We start from the raw sequence: 24,789 nt of genomic DNA on the forward strand, positions 1-24,789 counted from the left end.
CTGGATGGCTCGGGCACGGAGGGAATGTCTGCACAGCGTTCCTGCTCCTGGCTGGATGGCTCGGGCAGGGAGGGAATGTCTGCACAGCGTTCCTGCTCCTGGCTGGATGGCTCAGGCAGTCCAGGCATCGCCATCGTACTTACCGAGATTGGGGTCTACGTGTGATTTAGAGCGCAGCGGAGTCCATATTCAGGTCCCACTTTAGGATTATTTTTATTTAAGATCATATTTATTGTACCATAAATTGCCACGGTGCTTTAGAAACTTGGGAGATGTTCCCTCTGCTAAAGGTTTACTGTCTACATGAGATAAAAGAGGCGTTGTTGGGCTGGGCAGCTGCCGGTTCACCACCAGAACACGGGGCGATGCCACCAGGGCTTGGGCAGAGGATGCTGGTGAGGTGCACAGTGGAACTGGAGGACACTTGGGTACCCAGGAAAGGCTGGCATGCTGGTGCTGAATGCTGCTGGGTTGGGAAGTGTGTGTGAGCAGGGATTGAAGGGCTGAGAGCCTCTTGTCCCACCTGGTGATCTCATTTCTGAGTGGATTCCTTGTTTGGTGAGGATGGCGCGGCTGTACTGCCCTCTCCGGGGCAGCATTTCTCCTCTTGTGGAAAAAATAAACCCAAATCCCAGTTATGGCACTTCTGATCTGTGTGTGAGTGAATTTCTGAATAGGTTTGTCAGTCTTAGCAACAGGAAAAGTGACCTAAATGTTGCAGAAGTAGTTTGGTGCAAGGTTTTCACCTCTTCCAGATGCCTGGGGTTGGAAGCATCGCCAAAGGAGGGCTTCTCCTCCCTGCTCCCCTGGGTGATGGGAGAGGAGGACCCAGACCCCAGGTCTGAGCTGCCCAGCAGATCACAACCACCTGGTGTGACTTATTCCAGGAGTGGTACTGAGCTGATAATTAGAAAAAGGGTGTCTCTTGAGCCTGCCAGTAACTGTTTGCATCTAATAATACAGATATTTTTGATCTGACTCAATTGCTTTAATTTTTATTGGTGCCAAATATTAGGCTGAAAAATGTTTTTTGCCTAGTCTGACAAGTAATCCAAAATTTCAGACCAAATACAGTTTTAACAGCAAGAAGATAATAAATGGGCTTATTGATTGTATTCTACAAAAGAAAAAAAAAGGAGTTCCCCAGTAATTGTAATAAAAGCTACCACAATCTATGAGACAATAATTCTGAAACCCTTTAAAAATAGTATTATTATTCAAAGTGCAAAGCAGCTGGTATTTTATGATAGAACAGATTTTATTGTTGCTGGATAGAGGGTCAAACGCTTGCGGCACATTTTTGATTTAAACAAACCAAATACACAAATGCTTTTTTGAAGATAAAAACAGTAAGATTTATTTCTTTTTTTCCTGGATGCTATAGCTCCCTTTTCTACCTCTAAATATAGGCACATACTTTTCTTTTTGTTCTGGGAGGAACCACATGCAGCCCAGCTCCCTGTGCTCTCCCTACCATGCCATAGTTCTGGAGGCAGTGGAAAAACAAGGGCTGTCCCAAGTATAATTCAAATCTCGTATGAACTACTTTGAAAGAGGCAGATCACAAAAAAGGGAGAATAGCAAAGCATTCCTTCATTCTGGATTATTACTGAAGTTTCATCCCATCTTTTGCCAGTTCTTTGTGCTGCTGGCAGGATGGGTGTGAGGCTGATGGCTGGAAAATGTGCAGGGGAACAGGGGAAAGCTCAAGGGCAGCCCTGGTGATTTAGGTGAGCTTTGCCTTTAAACTCTGTGCATCAAAGTTGTGTTGTATGTTACGTGACAAAGTGGTGTGTCCTGTAGATAAATCAGTTCACGTTCTGTGTCCTGATGTTACTTATTTTAGCTGAGGTGAGAATGGGAAAGGCTGAAGGGAATTTCCTGCTCCCAGTGCTCCGGGGCAGGTGAGCACGGTCCTGACTGTGCCAGGGCTCCTGCTGCTCCTGTTGGTACTGTGGACCACCAAGCACTGCTTTGGAAATGTGAGGTTTTAACAACACAGTGAAGCCTTACTCCAAATAATTTTCCAGATCCTCTAGTGTTTTGTGTCGTTTTCCTCGAGTGGCTGATGCCAATGGTGCTGCAGTGTTTCTCTTAAGGAAAAAGAACAGATAAAATATCTCTTTTTTTGAGCCAGACACGTGTGAACCTCAGAGCTGAGAACGTGCACTGGGAGATTGTGATACAATTACATTTTATGTCTACCTATTAAGCATAATGAAGGGTTGGTTGCTGGCCTTAAATTTGGAAAGAGCTTACTGTGGAGCTTAAACCAGAAGTAGATTCCTGTAATTACTGCTTTGCCGTGCGGAGTGTGGCGAGGTAGAGGGAATAAAAACTGTTCATTGTCCAATTGTATTTCCATAACTGCTGCACTTTTAAATGTCTGTTTTGAAAGATAAAATTTTTGTTATACTAATTTTCTGAAGTAAGCTAATAAAAGCCAGTGCAGGGATAAAAAAATAAAAAGAGGTGAAGAATGTCAAATGAACAATGCTTAGAAAACACGGAGCTTCAGCTTCTTCAGTGAGCCCTGCTGTGGTGCTTGAAAAGTCACTGGCTTTGTTTGTTAAACACAGGGCCACTGTGCTGTGGTGGTTTAGATTCACTTGAATATGAGATCCTTGATGATGAAATGAAGAGTTTAAAAAACTTTCAATTTTATGTTTGCTTTCTTTGTACTAGATTAGGCAAATGCAGTAAAACTCGAAGCAGTCAGTTCTGAAACTGCTTTTGCTTTTACTTGACGTTGTTCTTGCTGTGTGATGGCAGTATGTCAGGGAAACTTGGATCCCAGCATCAACTGTTTGGAATTATTGTTTGGATTATATTCAGTTTCAAATGGTATGAAACTGTAGTGAGAAATGAGCATTTGTTTATGCTGATAAAATGAGTCTTTTGTAGCATACATTTGTTTTGGTTGAGCATACTACTGCATGTTATAGCTCAGAATGTCCGTTTTTTCAGAGTGATAACATGGCCCCATTCTGCTCTTTGTGTGCATTTGGGCCTGGGAACTGCATCAGAGGAGGTGTTTCTGCTTCAAGTGAGGAAGAAGAGAGGGAAGACCGAAACTCTTCTTGGCCCTTAGAGGAAAAAAAACCACCCTAAACCACATCCTTTTTCCTCTCCCCCTCAAAAATTTGGCTTACATCCTTAAGAGAGGTTTTTTCCTTTTATTTTCCAACTATCCTTTAAGGTGTGTTCTTCTGGCCTTTCTCCAGTTTGTGGAGCTTCTCTTGGAATACGTTTTAAGGGGTTGTATTTGACACGTTACTGAAGGCTGCCTTCCACAGTGGTCTGGCCCGAATAGAAATGTGAAAAGTTCCCACTACTGAGCTGTAAAAGAATACTGGAAATGGGTTACGCTGAAAAAAACCATTTAGATAAAAACGCAATCTTCCCTTCCACGTACACTGCTAAGAATTAATAGCACATTCTTCCTAAATGGGTAGTTCTGTATTATATTTTCACCTTAATGAAATTCTTTCCAAAACAGGAGAGTTTCATTTTAAAATGTAGGGCAAAATTGATCTGTCTTTATCTGCAGTGCTCCCTACTTTAAAATATCATGGGATTGAGTTCCATGGGCTGTCCTGGGCCCTCCTTGGCAAACAGATGCTGGATGCCAAGGTGGGTGTCCCAGTCTGACTCTGTCCCATCACAGGGTGTGCTCCTTACCCTGCTGTCACAGCTGGATTTGGGCTGTCTCTGTGTTGGTGTGTGCTGTGCACGCCAGCTGTGCTTTCATGGCTCCACTACTTGGCCAGTGGCCACCACACAGTGGGGACATGAATGTGGCACTTAGCAGGGCATTTCTGCCAGAAATACCCCAAAAGGGAGAAGGGCCAAGCCCACTGTGGCCTTAGCCTGTGTTGGTTCATTGTTGCACACCTGGGGCACAGGTGGTGAGCCCAAGTGTGGCATGGCCTGGAACAACATCAGCAGAAACACACAGACATCACTTTCAATACATTCCTTTTCTGCAGAAGATACATAAATGTCTAATGAAAGAAGGAAGGGGGAATCCTCTGTGGTAGCTGTGAAAGTGAAGTGGAGATGCCCCCAGGAAGATTTGCCAGTTCCAGCTAAGAGAAAACCAAAACATATATTCATGCTTTTTAATGGTTCCATTTTTGGTGGAAGGTTTTTAATGTAATGGTGAGAACAGAAGTGTGTGGAAGTAGTAGGGCTGATAGACTCTGCTTTAAACAGCTTTTCACTGCTGAGTTACAGTGGAGAAAATACTGTTATTAAATAAATTGTTTGGTGTTATCATTGTTTTAATAAAATGGTTCCCACATATAAGCAATGCTCATAGTGATGGAGACACAGACAGGATTGATATAACTCGAAGCTTCCATGTTAAAAATATGAATTTTGGTCGTAGTGATGCTGCAGAGCTTTTGAATAATTTTTGTGACAAATTACCCTTCAGGGGGACTGTGCTTGGGCTTTCCCCTAAAAGGTGATATACAGGAGAGGTATGAGGCAGTCTGTCTGACTCTTGCACCTCACTAGCACTGAGCTTAATCCAGATTCTGTTTTTGAAAGGGGTATTTATAGTCATCTTCCAGTAGTCTCCCAATCAAACAGCAGCAAATCTGATACTGCTCATTAGGTGCATTACAGAACAGCTGTTTTTTTAGACACCAAACTTGCCTTTTGTGATTCATTTTCTGTGAATCACAGTAGTTCAGCAAAGAGTGCAGATCACGACTTTTACAGCCAAATATGCAACTCCCTGGAAGCAAATGTCAAAAATTTAAATATTTTAGTGTGGTGCCTTGTAACTTGCAAGTTTTGTATTAATGGGACACTGGCTCTTCTGTAAAACTTCACTCCCTGGGACAAGCATGACCATCTGTAGGAGTGTTTGCTCCCTGGTGTGAGGGGTTCACACTCAGAGAGTGTTGCCTGGTTCCACTTTAGGTGGGACTTTCTTAGGTGTCACTGTTTTATTTTTATGTGTTTTTTTGCTGTTGGTGCTCAGTGTATCTGCAGGCACTCAGCATGCTGAGCGATGCATTTAAGCATTGGCTGCTACAGTAAAAATCTTGATGGCCATTGTTTCAATCAAAAAAACCCTTCTCATCTTCAAAGTCACTGTTGTTACAATAATTTTCTCTTTGAACATGTCAGGATTCTGTCTTTGATTATAGACTGGATTGTCTCTTGTCATTGCATAATGATTTTTTTTTTTTGGTAGGCAGAGACCTTTTTCAGTTCCTCACAGTTCATCCCCCATCCCAGTACTTCTTCAAAAAGAGATTATGTTGAAACCAGGTATTTAAGAATATAGATCCTCAAGAAAATAACTGGTTTTGACTTTGTATTTTCCTGGGAATTTTATAAAACTGATATGAATTGCAGATTTTTTTTACAATTTGAACTTAGACTTTTAAATTTTCCCTTTCCCCCGCCCCTTCTTTTGCTTCCTATTGGACCAGAAGTCATTATTACAGAGATTTTCTGCTACTTTTTCGTTTTCTCTTTTTGCAGGAACACAAAAAGAATTGATCTCTGTAATTCTGCCATCCTCTTGGGTGGTTGCTTGGGTGGATGTTTGGGTGAATAGTGGTTAAGGTGGCTGACCTGGGGGCCTGAGCACTGCTGCCAGACCCTCCCTGCCCTGCTCCCTGTTGAGGACTGATGTTGAGCTTTGGGAAGTGCTTGCTGAGGCCTTTTCTGTTGGAAGCTGTTTTAGGGTTTGGTGGTCTGTCCACTCTCTAGGATCCAGAGTTTCCATTGCTGTTACAACCCTCAGAGACCTTACAGCTCTCTGAGCATTGTGGTGGGATGAATGCACCCTGGAAGCAGAGCTCCTCTCACACTGCTGAGGTGTGGAGTGACTTTCCAGCTTTGTGGCCCTTCATGGCTGATGGCTTAAACTCTGGTGTTCTGCACTGGTACAGTGTTCACCTTGGATCAAAGGGCAGGGGACCTCCTGAAATGGAAGGTGCCTTGGAAGGTCCTCCTGAGCCTCCTCAAAATACACGAAAGCCCGGAGACAAGAGCATTTGCAGCTGTCTTGCTTTATGTGTATGTGCAGTCTTTTCCATTGCTGGGTGATGGTGATGCCACTGTGGGAAAACTGTACAAAAACGGGTGACACTAGAACTGCATCAGGCACTGAAGAGACCTGTCCCTTGGGAAATGGGTATTGGGAAATGGGTATTGTGTAAGAATGGCACAACAGTCCAGGTGAGATCTGCAGATCCATGCCTGGTTGTGATTACGTGTGTGCAGGTTTCCAGCTGGTCACTCTAAAGCTGTCACATGATGGGTGTATTGCCTCAGAGGTATGACTGGCTCCAAGATGCTCCCTCAGTGGGGGTTGCCTGCATGTGTCCATGCAGTGGAAGCCTTTGCCGTAGAATTAGTAAATCCTGACTGTGGTTTTGCCCTTGCGTTTTGTAAGGAAAGAGCTAAAAAGGATTCGCTGTGTCTTTAAACTTACAGATCCTCAAAACCTCCCTGGGAAGTAGAAGGGGGAAGGGACCCTTTCAGGATTAATTAAACAGAGATGTCTTGCTGTAGACTTCAGGGTTTACTGATAAATGCCAGCCCCTCACCCACGTCTGGTGGTGCTGCTGTTATTTAATCAGGGCCTTGACTAGGAATCTGAGCAATCTTCCCTTTCTCCTCCTCTGTTCCATTTATCTGTCCTCCCAACCTGTTTGTTTGTGTATGGTTAAGTTTTCCATGCCAGGGAGAAGCAGAGTGGAAATGTCAGGGGTCAGGCTGCAGGCAGGGCAGGCAGGAGCAGGCAGGGAGCAGAAAGCCCAGCTCTGCAGCCTTGGAGTTTCTGAGCAACTGGAGATGGGTTGTTCCAGGAAAGATTAACTCCTTCAGCACGGCTGCCTTCTGCTTAAGACCTGCAGGAAGGGAGGCAAGGAGGGTACTTTAAGACACTGAGCTCAGACTCCATCCCTCTAGCCTTGTGGTCCTGTGGGTAACGGGTGCTCCTGCTGCCAGTGTGCTCATCCTCTTGTTGAAGCCTTGCTGGCCCATCTGCCTTGGCAGCTCTGCTGCTGGGAGATGAAGCTGTCTGGATCCAGACCTGAGCAGGATGGCAGATAGCAGAATTCAATGCAGTACTGTTATGGATACCTGAGTTATTTGGCACATTTCCCAGTGGACAAAATGTTCATCCATGGAGGGCATGAAGCTGCTGTTCAGAGACATGCCTTTGAGTTGACACGTGACTTGGGTTTGTCACTCAGAAGTTAGCTAAAGACCAGTCTGGATACCCTTAGCTTCAGAAAAACCAGTTTTGATGTTATGTTAGTAGACTTGGTATCTCACAGGCTCTCAGCTGTGTGCTCCGTGGTGGTTCACAAGTGCATCAGCCCCAGCTGATGCTGCCATGGTGGCTGGGGTTGGGTGAAGTTTTGGCTGTATGAGTCAAGCTGTTGAACTTGCACTTCACCCCACCTGTGCGAAGGAAAAGCCTAATTCAGGGTGGGGTGGAGGATTTTGTTTGTTTGTTCGGTGATGCCTTTGCATTTGTGTTGTGGCAGTGAAGCAGGTGCTGCAGAGCTGAATCCTGCCTGGTTTGACAGTGTTTGCCTTGCAGGCAGTGCCCTGCCTGGCACAGCTGCAGGTAGAGATGCCAAGGTCCTTACACCCTGCTAGTGGGATGGTCTGTACTTCTGCACTGACCGGATCTAGACCAGGTTAACAGCAGTGGTCACAAACAGCCGTAGCTACAGATGGGATAGGAATGAATCACAGAAGAGAATCAGAGAATTGGGTTGGAAGGGTCATCTCATTGCAGCTGTGGGCAGGGACACCTTTCACTTTTCATCTTTCACCTTTTACTGGACCAGGTTGCTCCAAGCTCCATCCCGCCTGGCCTTGAACACTTGCAGGAATAGGGCAGGCACAACTTGTCTGGGGAACCTGTACCAGTGCTTCAGTACTCGCTGAGTAAATAATTTCTTCCCAATATCCAATCTAATCCTGCCCTCTCTCAGAGAGAGGACATTCCCCCTTGTCTTGTCACTCTAGGCCCTGGTTAGAAGTCTCTCTCCATGTCTCTTGGAATTCCAGTGGGCTGCTCCATGCAGTGAAGTCTTGTGCTGAGTTCCCTGTGCCAGTGCTTGGGTGCTGCTCAGCCCCGTGTCCCTCCCCTGCCCTTGACAGGAGCAACTGAGGCTGTTGGCCCCCGCTCTCTTGGGAGGTGCCACAGGGCAGAGCCCACACAATCTCCAGCATAGTGGGATGAACTAATTGTCTGCTGTTCTTTCATTTTCCAGGAGTATTGAAATTGTTGTGGGTCATAAATCACGTGAGCATATGGCCGGAAGGAGAACACAGGGCCATATATCAGCTTTGGGCTGGAAGATGAGACTGTTCGTCCTGTGTTGCTCAGGCCCATTTTGTTGATTTACTGGCCTGTGAAACTTTAGAGTTAATTTTTTGTTGAAGCAAGGAAAGTCTGTCTACCTGTGACTTTCCTGCTTGAACAGCTGTTTGCTCCTGATTCGTTGCTATTCTGAGAATTTCATGAAGACTCTCCACAGTGATGTGACAATTGGAAGTAAAAGATGAGCTTATATTTCTCTTATCCTAATAGTGGCACTTACAGCTGTACCTAAGAATGCCAGGTTTCTTTGTGTGTTTTTTTTTAAATGCTGAATTTCCCTCACTGCCATTGCTCCTCATTTGGTCGTGCATTTCTTCTAATGATTTTTTTTTCTTTCCCTTCAGATAGATTTAATTTTTAAACATACTGTTCAATCAAACTCTGTTCCTCCATCAGACTTCTGGGCTCCAGCTCAATCACCACACCTTATTGCTGCTTTAGGGGATGTTTCTGAATGTGCCAAATCCATTACATGATGACATTTCTATCTCTTTCTGTAGTTAAAATTTAGGGTATACCAGAATTTGTTTTTTTTTTTTTTTAAGAAGAGTTCTAGCAAGAATTTGCCCAGGAGGGGCAATTCTTTGCTGGGTTGATAGTATCAGCTCTCAGTCTGATTTGCTAGCACTTAAATGTTTTCCAGCAGAGATTTTGACCCTTCTTTAAGGAGCTCAGGCCTCCTGACAATTCTGCTTTTATAGTTATTTCTTGCAGATTCTTTAGAATCGGCCTGTGAATTACTTGCCAGGGACTTGCAGCAGTGATTTGGAAGCCCCTGTTTTTGGAGTGTCAAGTGTCAAGCAGCCGGTGCTGCTGAGCACAGAGCAGGTCAGAGAATGCCTCGTAGCATCACAGAATGGTTTGGGCAGGGAGAGACCTTAAAACTCATCTGTTCCACACCCCTGCCGTGGGCAGGGACACCTTCCACTAGACCAGGTGCCTAGAGCCCTGTTCAGCCTGTGCTGTCCATCTCTGAACTGTGTCTCTGCAAGTGCCAGCTTTGACCTGAGGTCTCTGGTCTTCCTTTTCTCTTGATCTGTGAGTGGTAAAATTGCTTGAACACCTTTTGTTTTCATGAATGCTGTTTCCCAAAGTCTCCTTCTTCACCCCTGAGACACCAAACTTCAGCTGGAGGTGTCCTAAAGAGAAATAGGATGTTTAAAGGTAGGCTATAAATAAATGGCATAAAAGAGCTAATGATCCTTGATGCTGGTTCTTCTCACTAATGTTAGCCTTTGGTAAACTCCCACTGTGTTTTCAGGGATATCCTTGAACTTGTGTGGTTTAACCCCAAGCATTACTGCACATGATCACCGTTTCTTGGTGTGCAGGAGCCTCAGATGTGTGAGGCCCCTGGGAGACATTGACTTTGCCTGTGGCAGTTTTGTGTTACGGGCTCTCGTAATTGTGAGTTATAGATGGGGCAGAGGCACCTCCAGGAGCTGCGGGCAGAGCTGGGGAGGAGACAGAGGGGCCAAGCAGATCCCTGTTCCAGCTCTGGCAGCCAGGCTGGATGCAGATGTGGCTTTGGGATGTAAGAACACAGGAGAGTTCTTGGGGAACAATGTGACAAAACACCTAAAAGTCTTTGGCTGAGCGTATCTGAACCTCACAAGAGACAGAAAATATTTCAGAGCTAATTCCTCTCTTTTGCTTGGCTAACAAGTGCTCATTTCATTTGCATCCTGAAACTAAATGACTATGAACAAAGTTCTTTGAAGGGAATCTTCATCTTTAATTCTGTTTTCACTTAAGGAAAATAGTTTTCCATATATGATCTGCAGGGCTTAAATATCCTACTTATTACTGTAATATCTATTTCCCCCCCCCCCCCACAATTGTGTGGAAGCTCTTGCACAAATCTGATGGAGCACTGGAATTTACATGTTTCTGTTTGCTCTGTGCATAATCATGAACTATTCACTGCCTTTAGAAATCCATTGGTACGCCCCTTCCCTTGCTCATAGAAGTGGGCATTTTACCTTATTTTTGGAATGTCCAGGTGGTGATTTAATGCAGAACGTTTAAGTAGCATTGTTTTCAATTTTGGTCTGTCCTGATATAATACTAGACAGTGTCCAGAACTGGTTTTATTTAAGTGAGAGCTTACTGAATGGTTTCATGTGACTTCTGGGCAATCAGAAAATTCCACTTTGGATTTTATTGAAAATCTTTTGTTTGCTTGTGCATTCTGGCAGTCAAGAGATGGGTTTTGCATGTGCTGGAGCTGTGTGTAAAACTGTCATGTGATAGTTTGCGTACATATGAAATAAATTTGAAAGCAAAACCCAGCATTTCCTTACTCATCACGGATGTGTCACTTGTCATTCTTGGTGAAAATAGGCTCAGAGCATTTAGTTAGTGCAAGCAGGTGATGTATGCCAGCAGCATGAAAACACAGGATCAGTCAGCCAATATTCTTTCCTGCCATGGAGGTGGTCTTCTCATGTTGGGGGCTGGATTCAGAGGCAGGGCCATGTCTGAGACAGCCACAGCCCTTCAGAAGGAGGGGTTATGTGAGAGAAGCTGGTTGTAGCCTCTTCCCAGTGCCAGGTCTGAGTGTCAGTGTGATGGAGCTGGTGGGTGAATCTTAGGCAGTTCATGCCTTTCAGGGATTAGCAGAAGTGTTCTGGTTTTTTGAGGGGGAACAACAACAGACCCTGGAAAATATCTTGGAGCTCCCCAAGGCTTCACTGGTGTTGGATGGCAGCATATGGATGTCGTGAGTGTTTGGTCGGCTGTGCTGGAATGGGCTGCAGTTGCTGGACTCACGTTTATTTCTTGTTGGAAATGTCCAGATGTTGTATGACTGTTGTTGGTGGTTGGTTTGGTTTGATTTTTAATGCCAATTTTCCTTGCTTGGGCAGGGCCACAGTTCTCACATGGTGCAGAGCTGAGGAGAGCACAGTGTTGGTGATGGTACCAGAGCTGACCAGCAGTTTGGAGCTGTGTGGTTGGATTAGGCCCTGGTTGGAAGCTCAGCTTTCCATGGCTGTGACAGACAAGCAGTGCTTCACCTGCATGGGGTAAGCAGGACCAGGCTGGCAAACAGCAGCACTGCAGCTGGGGTGGGACCTGGTTTGTCAGAATGGTGTTTGTTCTGTGAGAACCAAACCCCAACATCAGCCACTTCACCAGGGGGGGAGGCAGGACCTGCGGTTTGTGTTTTGCAGGGAAGCCAGCCTGAAAGTTAGAGTGTTAAACTGAAAAGAGGAACTGAAGGTAGCCAAAAGAGAGGAAGGATATGAGTTAGAAACAGTCCGTTGTCCCTGTGGCCACCTAGCAAGGTACAGGAGCTGGTGCTGTCCCAAGGCCCGGAGCTTCTGGCTTCTTCAGGGATGCAGAGCTTACCTTTCTTCTTGGAGAGTCATAGAGCTGGAAAGCAGTGATTTAACAGTAGCCTCCAGATAAATAAATAAATAGGTGTAGGCAGTTCACACTTGTCTGTGGAGCCATGGTGGCGTGTTGCTCTCCTGCCGGGCAGTGGCAGCAAGGTGGGGAGCAATGAGTTCCCCATCTCGTCTCCTCCTGGCACAGTGGATTTTACAACAGCAATGTCATTGTCCTCATCCACACATCCTTCATTCTGTTTCTTCAAGGTCATGCTACATGTAAGATGAGTGCTGCCTTTTCCATTGATAGGGTTAGCATTTTTCCTACTTTGTGGTTTTTCACCAGTTTCTTCTGTTTCTTTCTGTGAGCATGTGGCTCACAGTCTGACTGTAATCCTACAGCCTGACAGCAAACTCTTAACGCTGCCGTGGGTTTGGGCAGCCTCCCTCTCGTGGCGTGCACATCCTTTCATTGCTCCTGGTGAAAACAGGAGCAGGAAAAGAGGTCAAGGGAGAAAAAAGAAAAATATGTATTTGCAGCAAGCACTATGTGTCTCCTGTTATCTGAATTCTGTGCAAGCAGCGAGCTCTGATGGAGCCCCATGCCAGCTTGGAGACCACTGAAAACAAAATAAACATCTCTGTAGCATGGGCTGATACACGCTCCCTTTAGAGCCTCAGGCACCTCCAATTAATCAAGCTGTCTGTGGAGGAAGGGCCTGTGAGGACCAGAGGATGCTGCCAGAGCTGATGGGCTGATGAAGGGGTGGGCAGCAAGCAGCATTAAGGGTGAACAGACTGTGTGTTAGCCTGGGTGTGCCGTGCCTTTGGGTGAGTCTTGTCTGTATTGCAGCAAAGTCAGAGCTTTAATCCTGGTTTGCAGGATATACGAGTGCTGTGGGAGGGTGCTCAGCACTGTGCACGCATGTTTGATGAAGAGCCCTTCCTCCTTCCGTGAGAAAGGCTCTCAGAGAGCGCTCAGCTGGCTGGGCCTTGACAATAAATTGAGGGGCTGACCAAGCCAAATGGCTTCTTGAAATGTCATGGAGTGAAATGTGGCCCATACCCTGGAGCTGGGGTGTCTCTGCTGAGTGCTTCTGGTCAGCAATGTGAGGAGACACCTGTCCCCATTTCCGCTGAGCTCGTCCTGACGAGTCCTTGGCATCAGCTGTTCACCTTAACCACCAACACTGAATTCTGTGCATACGGGGGAGAGCAGCACCTTTAAGTGTCTTATGAGCAGAGATTACACAGAATAAATGAAGGAGTAAAATCAAATTAGGAGGAATGTTCTAATAATGGGTAGTTGGGGCTTTTCCTTGAGTGCCAGCAGATCTGGGTGCTGCCAGTCCGGGCCCAGAGGCAGTCTGTGCTCTCCAAGCATTGGGAACAGCAGAGACATCCAGCCCAAAGCAGACACAGATTGTCAGGGGTGAAGGCACCTGAAAGCCATGCAGGTTTGTGGTGTAAGCAGGTGGCAGGTGCCATGTTTGTGTCTAGGAACAAATGCAAGCCCTTGCCTCGTTGTATTCCAGGGTCAAGAAAATGCCTTTGTCAAGGACTGTCAGTGCTGCAGAAGTGAGGAAGGAGATTGCTCATTTGTTTATCAACGACACAACGAACTAGTTGTGTTTAAAAATAAAATTTTAAAAATACAATTTCAGGAGTAAATTAATCTGTGGAGACTAGGTCCAGTGTCCAGGGAAACATGAAATGTTTTCAGACCTTATTTTTCTCAAAAACTGAAAAGAGATGCTTCTGTGCTGTGTACAAATGCAGAGCTATGTGCCTGAACCAATATGTCAAACTGTCATGTGGGAGATTTGGTGAAAAACATCTTGTCCTAAGGGAATAATTTTAAACACTATATGTAGGTTTGCTGCCTCATAAGGGATCATTACTCAAATCTATTCCCTCTTATGGTAGCTCGGCCTTTGCTTAACGGGCACGGAGCGAAGGGAAGCCCATTAACGCGTCCTTTAAGAGTGGTTATCAGATGGTAGAGGGGAAACAGATCTCTGATCAGGGAATATAGCGTTATTGGCCAAATCCTCCGATTCAGCCTTAACAAGATCAGTAGCAATCCAGGGCCTTCACGCTTGGCTGGCCATCGAGGGCGGCGGCGGGGCCGTGCTGTGCCGGGCAGCCGGACCCTGGGCAGCGCGGGCGGCTCAGCCTGTGTCACAGCGGTGAAGGAGTGTAAGGGATGAGCCCTGGGGCGAGGAGCCATTCTAGGGATCTTCACCTCCTGTTTGTCACTTCAATCTCGAAGGAACGCTGAAATGTGGAGTGGAACCCACTCCTAACCAGACCCCTACCAGACTGTGTCTGTGCTCTCGCTCCCATGTCTCGCTGCTTTCCGTCCTTTTGTTGGTGGTGATGTTGGCAAAAATGAAAAGGATGGCATTAGCAGCACCTGAAGAGCAGCATCAGCACCTGGTGTCTCAGCATAGCATCTGCAGTTGCCTTGGCTACAGCAGCCCTCCCTCAATTAGCCTCCTCTCTGACTAGAAGATGCGCTCAATGTGTGGTAGCTGTGCAGGTGAACTCGTTTTTAATGGGATTACTTTACTTAAAAATTGGGACACCCCTGGGTTTGCACAGTGCTTGGTGGGGTTGTCACAGTAAAGAGAACAAGTTTGTTTTTTCATAATGCATAAGAAGATGCTACACGACAAAAGAGGCTTTATATTGAGCAGCTTAACTGCTCAGGGTCTCTTGAAAAAGGGAGAAGGAAGCTGGAATGACTGAAGGTGTGTACACATGCTGTCTGCAGAGTTAGGTGAATGCCAGGGTCTAACCTCACTAAAGAAATGTTTCTTTTTCTGAGATGATATGGAAAAGCAGTCTGTAGTGTGTGTATTGAATTTTTTGTGGTGCAGAACTCTGGTTCTCTTCCTGTGTCCCAGCTGCAGGCTCCAACACTGCTGGCCAAGCTCCTGGGTTAGTCACCACGCTGCCATTAAAGCTGTGTAAACAAACAAACAAACAGCAACCTTTTCTTTTTGAAGGCTGTGTGCCTTTGCAAAGTAGAGCAGAACGAAAGAGCAGCTTCCTAAATGTGCAAGGTCAGAGCAGAGGGTTGGGCCTGGAGGGAGGCTGGGGAGCCTGGCTGGGCACTCACTTCTCGCTGTTTGTCTGGGGCTGAATGGCTGGAATGTGTTTGGCTGGGTAAAGCTTGGTCAGAAGCTCTTACCTAAAAACAAACTGGCTCTTGAGACCACCACAGCATCACCAACAGCAGTGGGGAAGGACACCATCTTGGGGGAGCATTTTCCAGACTTCTTTTGGTCTTTGGTCACTTTATACTGCTTTGGGTTTCATGCCTTTCACATGAACATGACATGAGCTTATAGATGATGTTTGATTTCTTACCTCTGCTTCAGCATTTGCCGTTTCCAAGTGACACACGCTGTCCTTTGTGCAGGGTGGTTGTGCTTTTGTCAGTCCCGGGTTCTGTGTCATGCCCTTTGGTTTGGAGGGGAAGTCTCCACCCAGACCATCTCAAGATCTTGGGTGTGGAGGATGGCCCTTATTAGAAGTGTACTACTTTTTTTAATAACACGGATTTCTTGCAGTAGTTGCTAACAGAGGCAGTTGTGCAGTTGAAAGATAATTTGTTTAAAAATTCCATGCTTTCAGTGAGGTACTTTATGCCTGACAATGATTTATCTGGAACTTGGCAGCTGTGAGGCAGTGATGTGGTGACACCATCTTGCATTACCTGACTAATTTCAACATGCCGAGTCACGTCCATCTCATCTACCAGAACTGCTCTGGACCGTGGACACCGTGGCTGGGGAGTGCCAGGACACTGTGCCTGTGAGGGAGGAGGCAGACAGGATGGCTGGTGAAACAGGTCTGATGGGAGAATGTTACTGTTCTGGACAAGCATCATTCAGTATTTCATGCTTAAGAACATAATTCTCACCAGGTGGATCAGCACAGCTTTAATTTTTTGCTACAAAGGTTTTTTTCCTGGAAAGCATCATATCTTTGTCAAGACAGAAATACTGGGAAAAAGTAAATTACACTGAGAATTTCCATCCAGATTGGCTTTGAGAATTCTTGTGCCAGCGCAAGCTTTGCTGCGAGCTCTCTTTGTTTTGGATTTGAATACGTCACTTTCTGTGCTCGTTAAGGACAGACAGGGGAGCTGGAGCTCCCACAGTGGTGTCCCATGGTGAGCAAGGCTTGTGTGGACAGCGTCAGTCAGTATTGGCTTTGCAAACTGCGGCTCAGCTCCTGCTCACCTCTTTTACTTGGGTTTTCCTCTCAAGCCAAGGAATCTTGTTCATCCATGTGGGACAGATTTTGATTTGATTTCTTTATCAGTAGTTTGCTTATGAATTTTGTCCACAGCAAATGGTTTAGAAATAATTTGCTTATTTACAAACAAATAAGCCATTTTAAAAATTCTCTAATTCCTTGTGGCACATGAACTTGTTTATGTAGTCATTGCTGAGGACCAGCTCTGTTCTAGGAGTTGGGGTGCCTGCACAGCTGGTGCAGGGGAGCTCTGGCTCCAGTCCCAGCCTGAGAATGTGCCACCTCTGCCTTGGCTGTTGGGGGTCTCCTGCAGCCCTTGTAGAAACACTGCTGGGACCCCTGGGCCCCTTGTGGCAGCAGTTCAGCTGTGGGACTCTTTCCTCTTTCTCTGCAGGAGAGGAAGAGAGCTGCTGTCACAAGGACTAATCTCGAGGCGCTGGCTCTTCCTGTGCCGAGCCCAGCATGTCCTGTGCAGTCAGGGAGACCTAAGAATAAAAACAGTGGGTACTGCATGTCTTGTGAACAAATACAAGTAAGGAAAACATTTCCTGTTCACAATTTTTTGCACACTCCCATCTGAGTTTTGAATATTTTAGAAATAAAAATTGTCTTAGGTATACTTGCATTCTGTAGTAAGTTAAATTGAACACCTGATCAAATAGTGGTTATTCAGGGAGTCTGGCTTTTGCCCTATGATTTTCCCAAAGCTGTGGGACTCAGGGGTGACAGGAAAGAAGAGTAGAAGCTCCATGTGCTGGAAGGGATCTGTGCCAACACCTCTTTGCCTGCCGGAACTTCGGGTATCACTCAGCAGCCTCCGCTCCATGCTTCTGCTCAGCCCCTCAGTGCTGCCTGTTGATCAAAACTGACTAAATCCACCCAACACCAGCTGCAGGGAGCTGGAATCCGTTTGGGTGTAGACAGTGTGAGCACCTTTGCCCTGCTGCTGCTGGATCCTCGACTGGAGCAGCACAGGAGGGTGCCTGGAGAAAACAAGCACAGGGCCCAGCTGAGTGTGCAGTGGAGCTCTCTGTGGATTTTGCACATTGCAGCACTAACCCAGAGCAGGGCTGAGCAGGCAGCAGCGCTGCTCTGGAACCTGGTTCCTTCTCCCAGCATTTATGGCATCACATCCTTAGAGTCTTGGTAGTTCCTGTGTGGTGGTGTTATACTGTTTTAGATATGAGCATCTCTGACATCCTCTGATAATCAAGCATTGAAAGCCTTTTCCAGTTTAAACCAGGGACTTCCAGGCTAGTTTAACATTATTTTTTAATATTATTGTGATTGTGTAGCAAGCTGTTCAGTTCTAGTATTGTGTCTGGTATAGCAGGAGGTTGAGTGAAAGTAATATGAGTTGCCCCATGAAGTGTGGTCTCCCTACACTGCCTGGCTTTGTGGAGCAGGAGAAAGTGATGGGAGGAAAAGTCCTGAGATGTTAAACATTTACAGCTGTTTTTTTGCATCTTTGTCATGTTCTACCCATTTTAGCTACTCTTCATGTGATCTGTAAAAGCCAGAGGAAAAAGGCCTAGGGACGTTGTTTAGGATGTTTCGGTTAAAGTCTTACATTTCTGTGGTTAACAGAAACTAATGATAGCTAAAGATCATACAAAGTCCTAAAATGAAAGAAAATTTACGAAAAGTTATCACGGTGCTCTATTAAAAGAGGGGAATAAGGTGACTGATGTTGGGACTGACCACAAGGGCACAGAGGGTTTGGGGCTGGCTTCCTGCTTGGTGGTGTTTCAGCATCCGTTTCCAGCGGGGAAGGAAAGTTCCCGATTGTGCTGCGCTCTAGGACACACTCATCGGTCCTGGATCCATCCCTGGCGTTCAGACACATCGCTGGTTTCTCTCAGGTGGTGTTTTGTGGCCTGGTGAGCAACCAGCCAGATCTCACTTCGGGCTGGGCAGGGCAGGCCATACCTTTGGTGGTGACTTGGTGGTGGTGACACGGCATCCTCTGGGCCGGAGATGCAGGAGAGGGGCACGACCCCTGTGCAGAGGGTGTGACAACACCACTGGCAGGCTGCGAGTCGCTGGGGTTGCAGGCTGTGAGTCAATGGGGTTGCGTGTCACGGGTCTCCTAACCTCTCTCTGTGAACCCTTTGCAGCCCACGACCTTCCCCCGAGCAAGACCTCGGCGGCGGCGGCGCAGACGGGCACCCACCTGCAGTGCCTCTCGGTCCACTGCACGGACGACGTGGGCGAGGCGAAGGGCCGGACTGCGGTGCCGACGTGGAGGTCCCTGCACTCGGACATCTCCAACAGATTCGGGACTTTTGTGGCTGCCCTGACTTGAACAAAAGAAATTTTTTTTTTTTTTTCTTTTTTTAATTTCAAAGGGCCGCTACTGCTAGGTGGACTATTTTTCTAGGTTGGTACCTGCTTAGTGGCATATGGACTGGAAAGGGTTAATTTAAAGTAAACCTCAACTTTTTTTTAATCTTCTGCCACAGTATGTTACCAGTGTTAACCCTTCTGCAGTTAGCACACTTTTGCTTAAGATTTTCCTGCTAGACCACTTTTTCCCATTATTCTGTAACCTTGGCATACATTTATAGATGAGGCCTTTTCCTTTTTCATCTCAGTGTGTGTCCAAGTCACGTATGTCATAATAAGACAAAGATTCTCCTCTTCTTCCTCCTCCTCCTCCTTTTCTTCCTCATTTGCTTTGTTTTTCTTTTTTGTTTTGTTTGGGTTTTTTTTGCTTTGTTCAGTGCTTATTAGGATGGTGATCCTGAGGAGCAGCAGTTCAGGAATAAACACCAGTGAAAGTGAAATGGTCAGCATTAAATCCTGTGTTGTAGTGACACCCAGCCTTTGCCAGTCTCATACACACCAAGCAGTTGATGCTCTGTTGAACGTTCAGGCATGGATCTGCCCTTTCCTGAGAGAATGAGGCTCTGCTTTCAGCCTTGTTTTGCTCTGTGCCTCCTGGTGAGGCCAGGATGCTCCTTCCTCTGGGTACCTGGGCGTAGCCCTGGGATGGAGCTCTGTCATGAATGGGCTGGTTGAGGCACAGCAGGGAAGGTATGGAGAGGTTTTTCTAAATAAGTTTAATAGTCATTATCTCCTCCTCCAAAGGCCAAGGCTCCTTCTTGCTTGCCTGGGCCTGATGGTGCTCCTGCAGTTCCCACTTTATTGATAGTGGAGAAGAAAATCCCCTGCACCCTGCCCCCTTTTTGCCCATTTTAAACTGCAGAAAGATGCTGTTGATTGGCAGCAGGTCCAGTGTCCCCTGCACTTGCCTGGGGGTGCCCGAGCCCCTGCCACAACAGGTCCCAGTGCAGTGGCAGGGGTCAAGGATCACCAAGGTTGGAAGATACAGGGGACTGTGTGCCCCGGGGTGGCATTTCCTAATCTGCCAGGGCAGGGAAACCTGGTGTCAGAATCCCCCAAACTCATTCAAGGCCCCATTTCTGCCATACACTGAAGAACAGCGTTGCTGGATGCACACAATAAAAGGAAAGCCATACTTTCCTGCTCAGGCTAGATAATGCTCATTCGAGACGAAAGTTGGAAGCAAACCAGATAAAGCCACGACTGACACGATGGGCTGATCCTCCGGTGGTTTTACGTCACACTGTCCATTATTTGTGTGTCCCTGTGCCCAGGAGTGGCCCCATCCTGCCCTGTGCCTGCAGCTCACCTCCCACAGCTCCTGGAGCTCAGGAACAGCACTAGACGGTTTGGTTTTGGTTGTGAAATAAAGGTTGGCCTCTCTAGGGTTATTTATTCATGATTTCACAAATGTGTCCCTGCTGAAGGGACAGAGTTGAAGACTGCTTTATATTTTATCTTTGATGATTGTGCTGGGTCTTTAATTATTTTGAGGTAATACTCTTGGTAGACACCAACGGAGAGGAAATTCTGCCTAAAAAGCCAGGGGTGGTCTGGAATCCTCACTCTCAGTCATATGTGGCTTCAGAGAGACTCACAGTGTTTGGAAATGTGATTTGAATGTGCTCTTATTAACCATGCATGGATTGATTTATGGGTCTGGTCAATGAATTGACTTTGGATAAATTTGGATAGTTTTTAATCTTGGTTTTCAATATTATTTTACTTTGTATTGAAGCTGGAGCTTCCACGAGGATGAGGATTTTTGCCCATCCTGGAGCAACTGGCTGTGGAGCTGCCTCACACCCACTTGGTTTGGATCAAAAAGCTGGGATGGTTTGTACCTCTGTCGGGGTGTGCAACCAGGAGTGCAGAGCTCCTCCTGCACCTGCAATAAAATGTCACCATTCCCAGTAAAGTATCTCCTAGTAATCACTGTCAGCCCCCTTCCAGAAGGTGCCTCTTTGCCTGTGATTCCTCAAGTCCTGACTTACCTAAGTATATGTTTGATTTTAAATCCTGTCAGCAGAGCACATGTGCTGCTACGGGGGGCTCAGTCTGCAGCAGGGGGTCCTAGGGTGACACCAGTCACTGCATTCCATCACTTACAGCTGAAAGTTTCGGCCAAGTTCATGGTCTGGTGGCATTCCTGCTCGGAGTGCAGTCCCTTGCCTTGTGCTCTGTTTTTAGTTTTTCCTGCTGCACTGAAGAGAACAGGTTTTTCAGGCTTCCTGAGGTCAGGGATGCACACCCTGTGCCACGGGAAGGAACCTGTCAGGGAACACCGAGTTCAGATGCTTTTAAAGAGAAATCCCCGTTTGAGTGGAGCTGTGGTGGCTTGGTCTCTCTGCCCAGTTCTGCTGGCTCATTCTCAGCAGCCTGCTCTTCTCTCCTGGAGTGTTGTTCTCATCCACTTGGAACTTGCTTTCTCACTTGCTTACGGAAACGCAGAGCACAAGCAATTCCCTTAAAATCCCTGGAATCCTGTGAGGTGAGGAGGTGTCCTGAGGCCAGGGGCTGGTCTCCAGGTGCTGAGCTGTGCAGCCCTGGGTGTTGTGGCATTTGGCCACCTCTGGCTCTGCTCCAGGCAGTGGGTGCAGTGCAGGGCTGTCAGAGAGGGAGGAGTTGAGGCAGTGGCTGGCTGTGTGCTGGGCTCACTGGCCATGGAGTTTACCTGAATCACACAGTCACACACAGTCCTCTTGCTGACCTCCTGTCTGTCTGATCTTGATTGAAGGAGCTCTGCTTGAGGCAGCTGTTAGCCAGGACCAACCAAACCTGTGCTTTTAGGGTTTTGTTGCTTTTTTGCCAAAGATCAGAACAGAAACTCTACATTCTGACCAGGACAGGCATCATGTCCTGCTCATCACCTGGGGATGTACTGAGAGCATATACAGAAGGTTCAATCTTTGACACAGTGCTGGTGGCACCTGCAGTAATTCCATTGTACTCATTTTCTCCATTGATTTTACACTGAATGCACTGATCAGTTTTTTTAATACATATAAAGTGTCAGCATGGCCTGATAGGGTAAGAATGGAAATTATGTCATTTTCTAAATAATAATATTCCAACTGAAACATGTTTGGGAGCTGTAGGTAAAAGCCAGTTGTGGAAGAGGTAAGTTGCACTCTTGTGGAGAGGGAAACTGAGGCACAGACAGCAGCAGGAGACTGAGGGAACAGTGGCAGGGCTGAGCTGCACTGAGGTCTGACCCCTTCTTGCTGCAGAGCCCCTGCTCCAGGCTCACTTCCTTCAGGGGTCGAGTTGGGTCAACAGGGGGAGAATTTTATCAGATCCGTGTTCCCCAACTGCCTGGGAGAAGCCTCCTGCCTGTGTGTCCTACATGGCTTCCAGATGGGGGCAGTTGGCCGAGAAGCCAAAGAGCAGTGGTACGATGCACAATCTGCTTTGGGTTGGGAACAACAGCTACAACGTGGCTTTGCCTTCTGCCCTGGGGATTCTCCCTGGCCGCCCGGCGCCGGAGGCTCCCACGCAGCCTCGGGGCTGGGTTGGGGGAGCCAGGACATCCCCCCTCTCCTGGCCCTGTGCCCTGGCTCCCTCTGTGTTCCCTAAAAGAAGCCCTGTCTGCAAGTTGCAGTGTCGTAGCAAACCAAGCAAAATTTCCTTTGCATTTCAACTGGGAGGAGCGATCAAATACCTCTTTGCCAAAAAAGGACAGAATAGGCCTCATTTATTAAATACTCTTGCAAATTTTCTCCAGATCATGTTCTCCTGGGGTTACTTGCTCTCTGCTGTTTGAGCATCAGTAAGGGGCTTTAGGCTTATACCTAGTTAAGGTTTTCACAGTGTCTGAGGGTGGAAGGGGATGAGCACCAGAATTCTGTCACCTGCATCACCTGGGGAGTTGTGCAGGTCCTGTGGCCTCCATGGTCACTCTGGGGCTGGCTGGCCCTTGGGAACCTGGGGTTAGGACTGGACTGCCAGGCACCACCAATAAGGCAAAAAAAGTTCCAGTTTTGGGAGGTGGAAGGGATGAGGTGAGCACAGCAGTGGGATGGGCACTGGGTGGGTGGGTTGGACAACAGAAATCAAACTGGTACATTTGACTCATTTTTGTTAAGCTGCAGTGTAAGGTTTTGTCAGCGAGGATTCACAGCTGTTCAAGGGATGGTGTGTAAGAGCATAACCCATTTTTGTAGAATTGTTTCTTCTTTAATGCTTAAGGCTAATGGAGGAAATAGTCTAATTTTGTCTTAGAAATTCTCTATTAAAATTGTTGCTTTGAGTCCATCCGCTCATAGGTTCTGACTGATGAAATTGCAGGTTCTGATTTCCGGCAGTTATAACTTTATCACTGTTCACTACCCAAGAATATTACAGCTTTAAAACAGCCTTAAGCAAAAGGATATTATTTCTTTGTACTAAATTTGGTTCATGGAAAAGAAAAAAAAAAGAAACCTCAAAACACTGGTAATCCGTACTGCATTAGCAAACTCTTCTGAAAAATGTTATTGCACATGTAAAATATGAAAACTTGACTCTGCTGTGTGTTAGGCAATCCTGTAATCTTTTTTTTTTTTTTTTTTTTTTTTAAATTCTTGTTAAATTCATTTCCTAAATGCTTGGTTGGAAGACTGTGACGATAGCTCATGAAATTGAGTGTTATTTTTCTTTCTTTTTTTTTTTTTAATATGTAAAGTGCAGTCTTCTGTATTCCTGCATATTGTACATATCTGTATATGTTTTACTGAGCAACTAAATAACAATAAATATGATGTTAATGGTGGCTACTCTATATTTCATACCAGGTTTGTTGATTTTTTTAGTAAGTCCTTTTTCCCAGAGGTGTGAAGAAGTGAATGGATACTGTTCATATTCAGGTAAGCCCTGGACCTTGTGATGGGTACAAATTTGCCCATGATATGGGGAAACCCTCACCCATGTGGGGCACCCTGGGGCTCCTGGGAGGTTTGGGGTGCACTTTGCTTTGCTGATTCCTCTCTGCCATCAGTGGCGTCCCTCTGCCCAGCAGGATTGGTGGGTTTTAAATTTTACTTCTTTTTGATCCTGAGGGAGGAAGAATGGCAGTGTCCATTTCAGCTGTGCAGTGCCTGCTCTGCAGGGAAGCCCATGGAAGATGAAGACTTTCCCCTCTGCCCAGGCAGTTCCCCCATGAGACTGAGGACTGGTTGGGCAGCAAAAGCTTCTGGTGTTCCTCATTCCCATGGTGACCACCCCCAGCCTGTCCTCAGGCACTGCAGGATGGTGGCCCTGTCTGTACACTGAGCTCGTTGGTACCCTCTTTGCTGCTGGGGGTGGAGATGTCTCTGCAGCTCTGCCCAGATGCTGCCATGGCATCTTGGGGTTGTCCTCTCTGTGTCCCCTCTCTCTGTGGCAGCGTCTCTCTTTCTCCTCTGGTCACTGGAGCTTGTCCGGAGGGGCCAGACCATGCCTGGAGCTGCTGGGCAGTGGGAGCAGCCTCTGGAGTAGCCCCCCAAGCCCCCAGCCCTGCACAGTGCTGCTCCTGCTTTGTCCTAGTTCAGTAAAACTGACCACGAGCTGTTAATGGTTGGATTCACACGGCTCCTCCAGCACACGAGGCCGTTTCTTGGCTCCCAGATCTCCCACTGTGCAAAGGCTCCTTTGCTTCTGCCAGCAGCTGGAGCAGCCCCTCCTGCTCCAGCAACGCTCTGCCCCAAGCTCCTGCTTCCAAAAAGGCAGCAGGAGCTCCCTGTTCACTGCACATCACATTAACAGATGAAAATCAACTAACTGGTCTTTGATTTCTGCTCTTGACACTGGCTTTACTTGTCACCTGGTAATGTCACCTCTGCTGATGCTGGCACAGAGCCTGCCTATCCCAAACACTCGCCTTCATCCCATGCTCAGAGGCTCACCTGGTCTGTGTCAGAGTTAAGCATGGATTATAGTTTATTAAGTAAAGAAAAGCAAGTGGTTGGTCCTGGAGCTTTTACAGTTCTTGCTCTCCTAATGTCTTCCTGTGGCCTGTGACTGTGCTGAGAGTTGAAATCTGTCTGTAGCTGCATCTCTCTGCCCAAGCCATTTAACTGATTTAATTATGTGCTTTGAGTTAATTTCTGCACGAGGCTTTGGAATTCCTGTCACGGAGGAGACTCTGTAAATACGTATTGTATGTTCAGCAGTCAGGAATCCTTTGGCAGTGCAGCTGGATCCCATGTGCTGAGATCTGCTCGGCCTCCCTGTGGCCACCACGAAGCCGTGTGGCTGCTGGGCAGCTCTGCCCCTGCAGTGCCAGCCAGCATTCCTGCCGTGCTGTTTGGGGACTCCTGGGTGTGACTCCAGAGTCATTTAAATCCCCTCTTCTCCTGCAGTTTGGGTGAGCTGCTTGCAGATGGCTGCTGGTGCTATGAGGGTATGGCAGAAGGCATCTCTCTCCATAAAAACCAAGGTAAATAAACACAGGAATGAAAGTTTGAGTCAATGGCATCCTTTTGGCTGAGAAAGTTGTTAGAAAATAGAATCTCA

The 24,789-nt window shown here is 46.8% G+C and overlaps 1 protein-coding gene and 1 long non-coding RNA gene across 2 annotated transcripts in view; both read left to right on the forward strand.

The window, feature by feature from the left end:
- MN1 (MN1 proto-oncogene, transcriptional regulator) overlaps positions 1 to 23,077 on the forward strand; it is a 34,748-nt gene extending 11,671 nt beyond the window's left edge. The window contains exon 2 of the mRNA XM_038152334.1: positions 18,090 to 23,077. Coding sequence (XP_038008262.1) covers positions 18,090 to 18,277 — 188 coding nt within the window. The 3' untranslated portion in view covers positions 18,278 to 23,077. The remainder of the gene's footprint in view (positions 1 to 18,089) is intronic.
- A 223-nt stretch (positions 23,078 to 23,300) lies between these two features.
- The window catches only part of LOC119707399, a 48,707-nt gene continuing 47,218 nt past the window's right edge, over positions 23,301 to 24,789 (forward strand). The window contains exon 1 of the long non-coding RNA XR_005258761.1: positions 23,301 to 24,712. This is a non-coding gene — a long non-coding RNA (uncharacterized LOC119707399). The remainder of the gene's footprint in view (positions 24,713 to 24,789) is intronic.

This window comes from Motacilla alba, chromosome 15, assembly GCF_015832195.1.
Source record: "Motacilla alba alba isolate MOTALB_02 chromosome 15, Motacilla_alba_V1.0_pri, whole genome shotgun sequence".
NCBI lineage: Eukaryota > Metazoa > Chordata > Aves > Passeriformes > Motacillidae > Motacilla > Motacilla alba.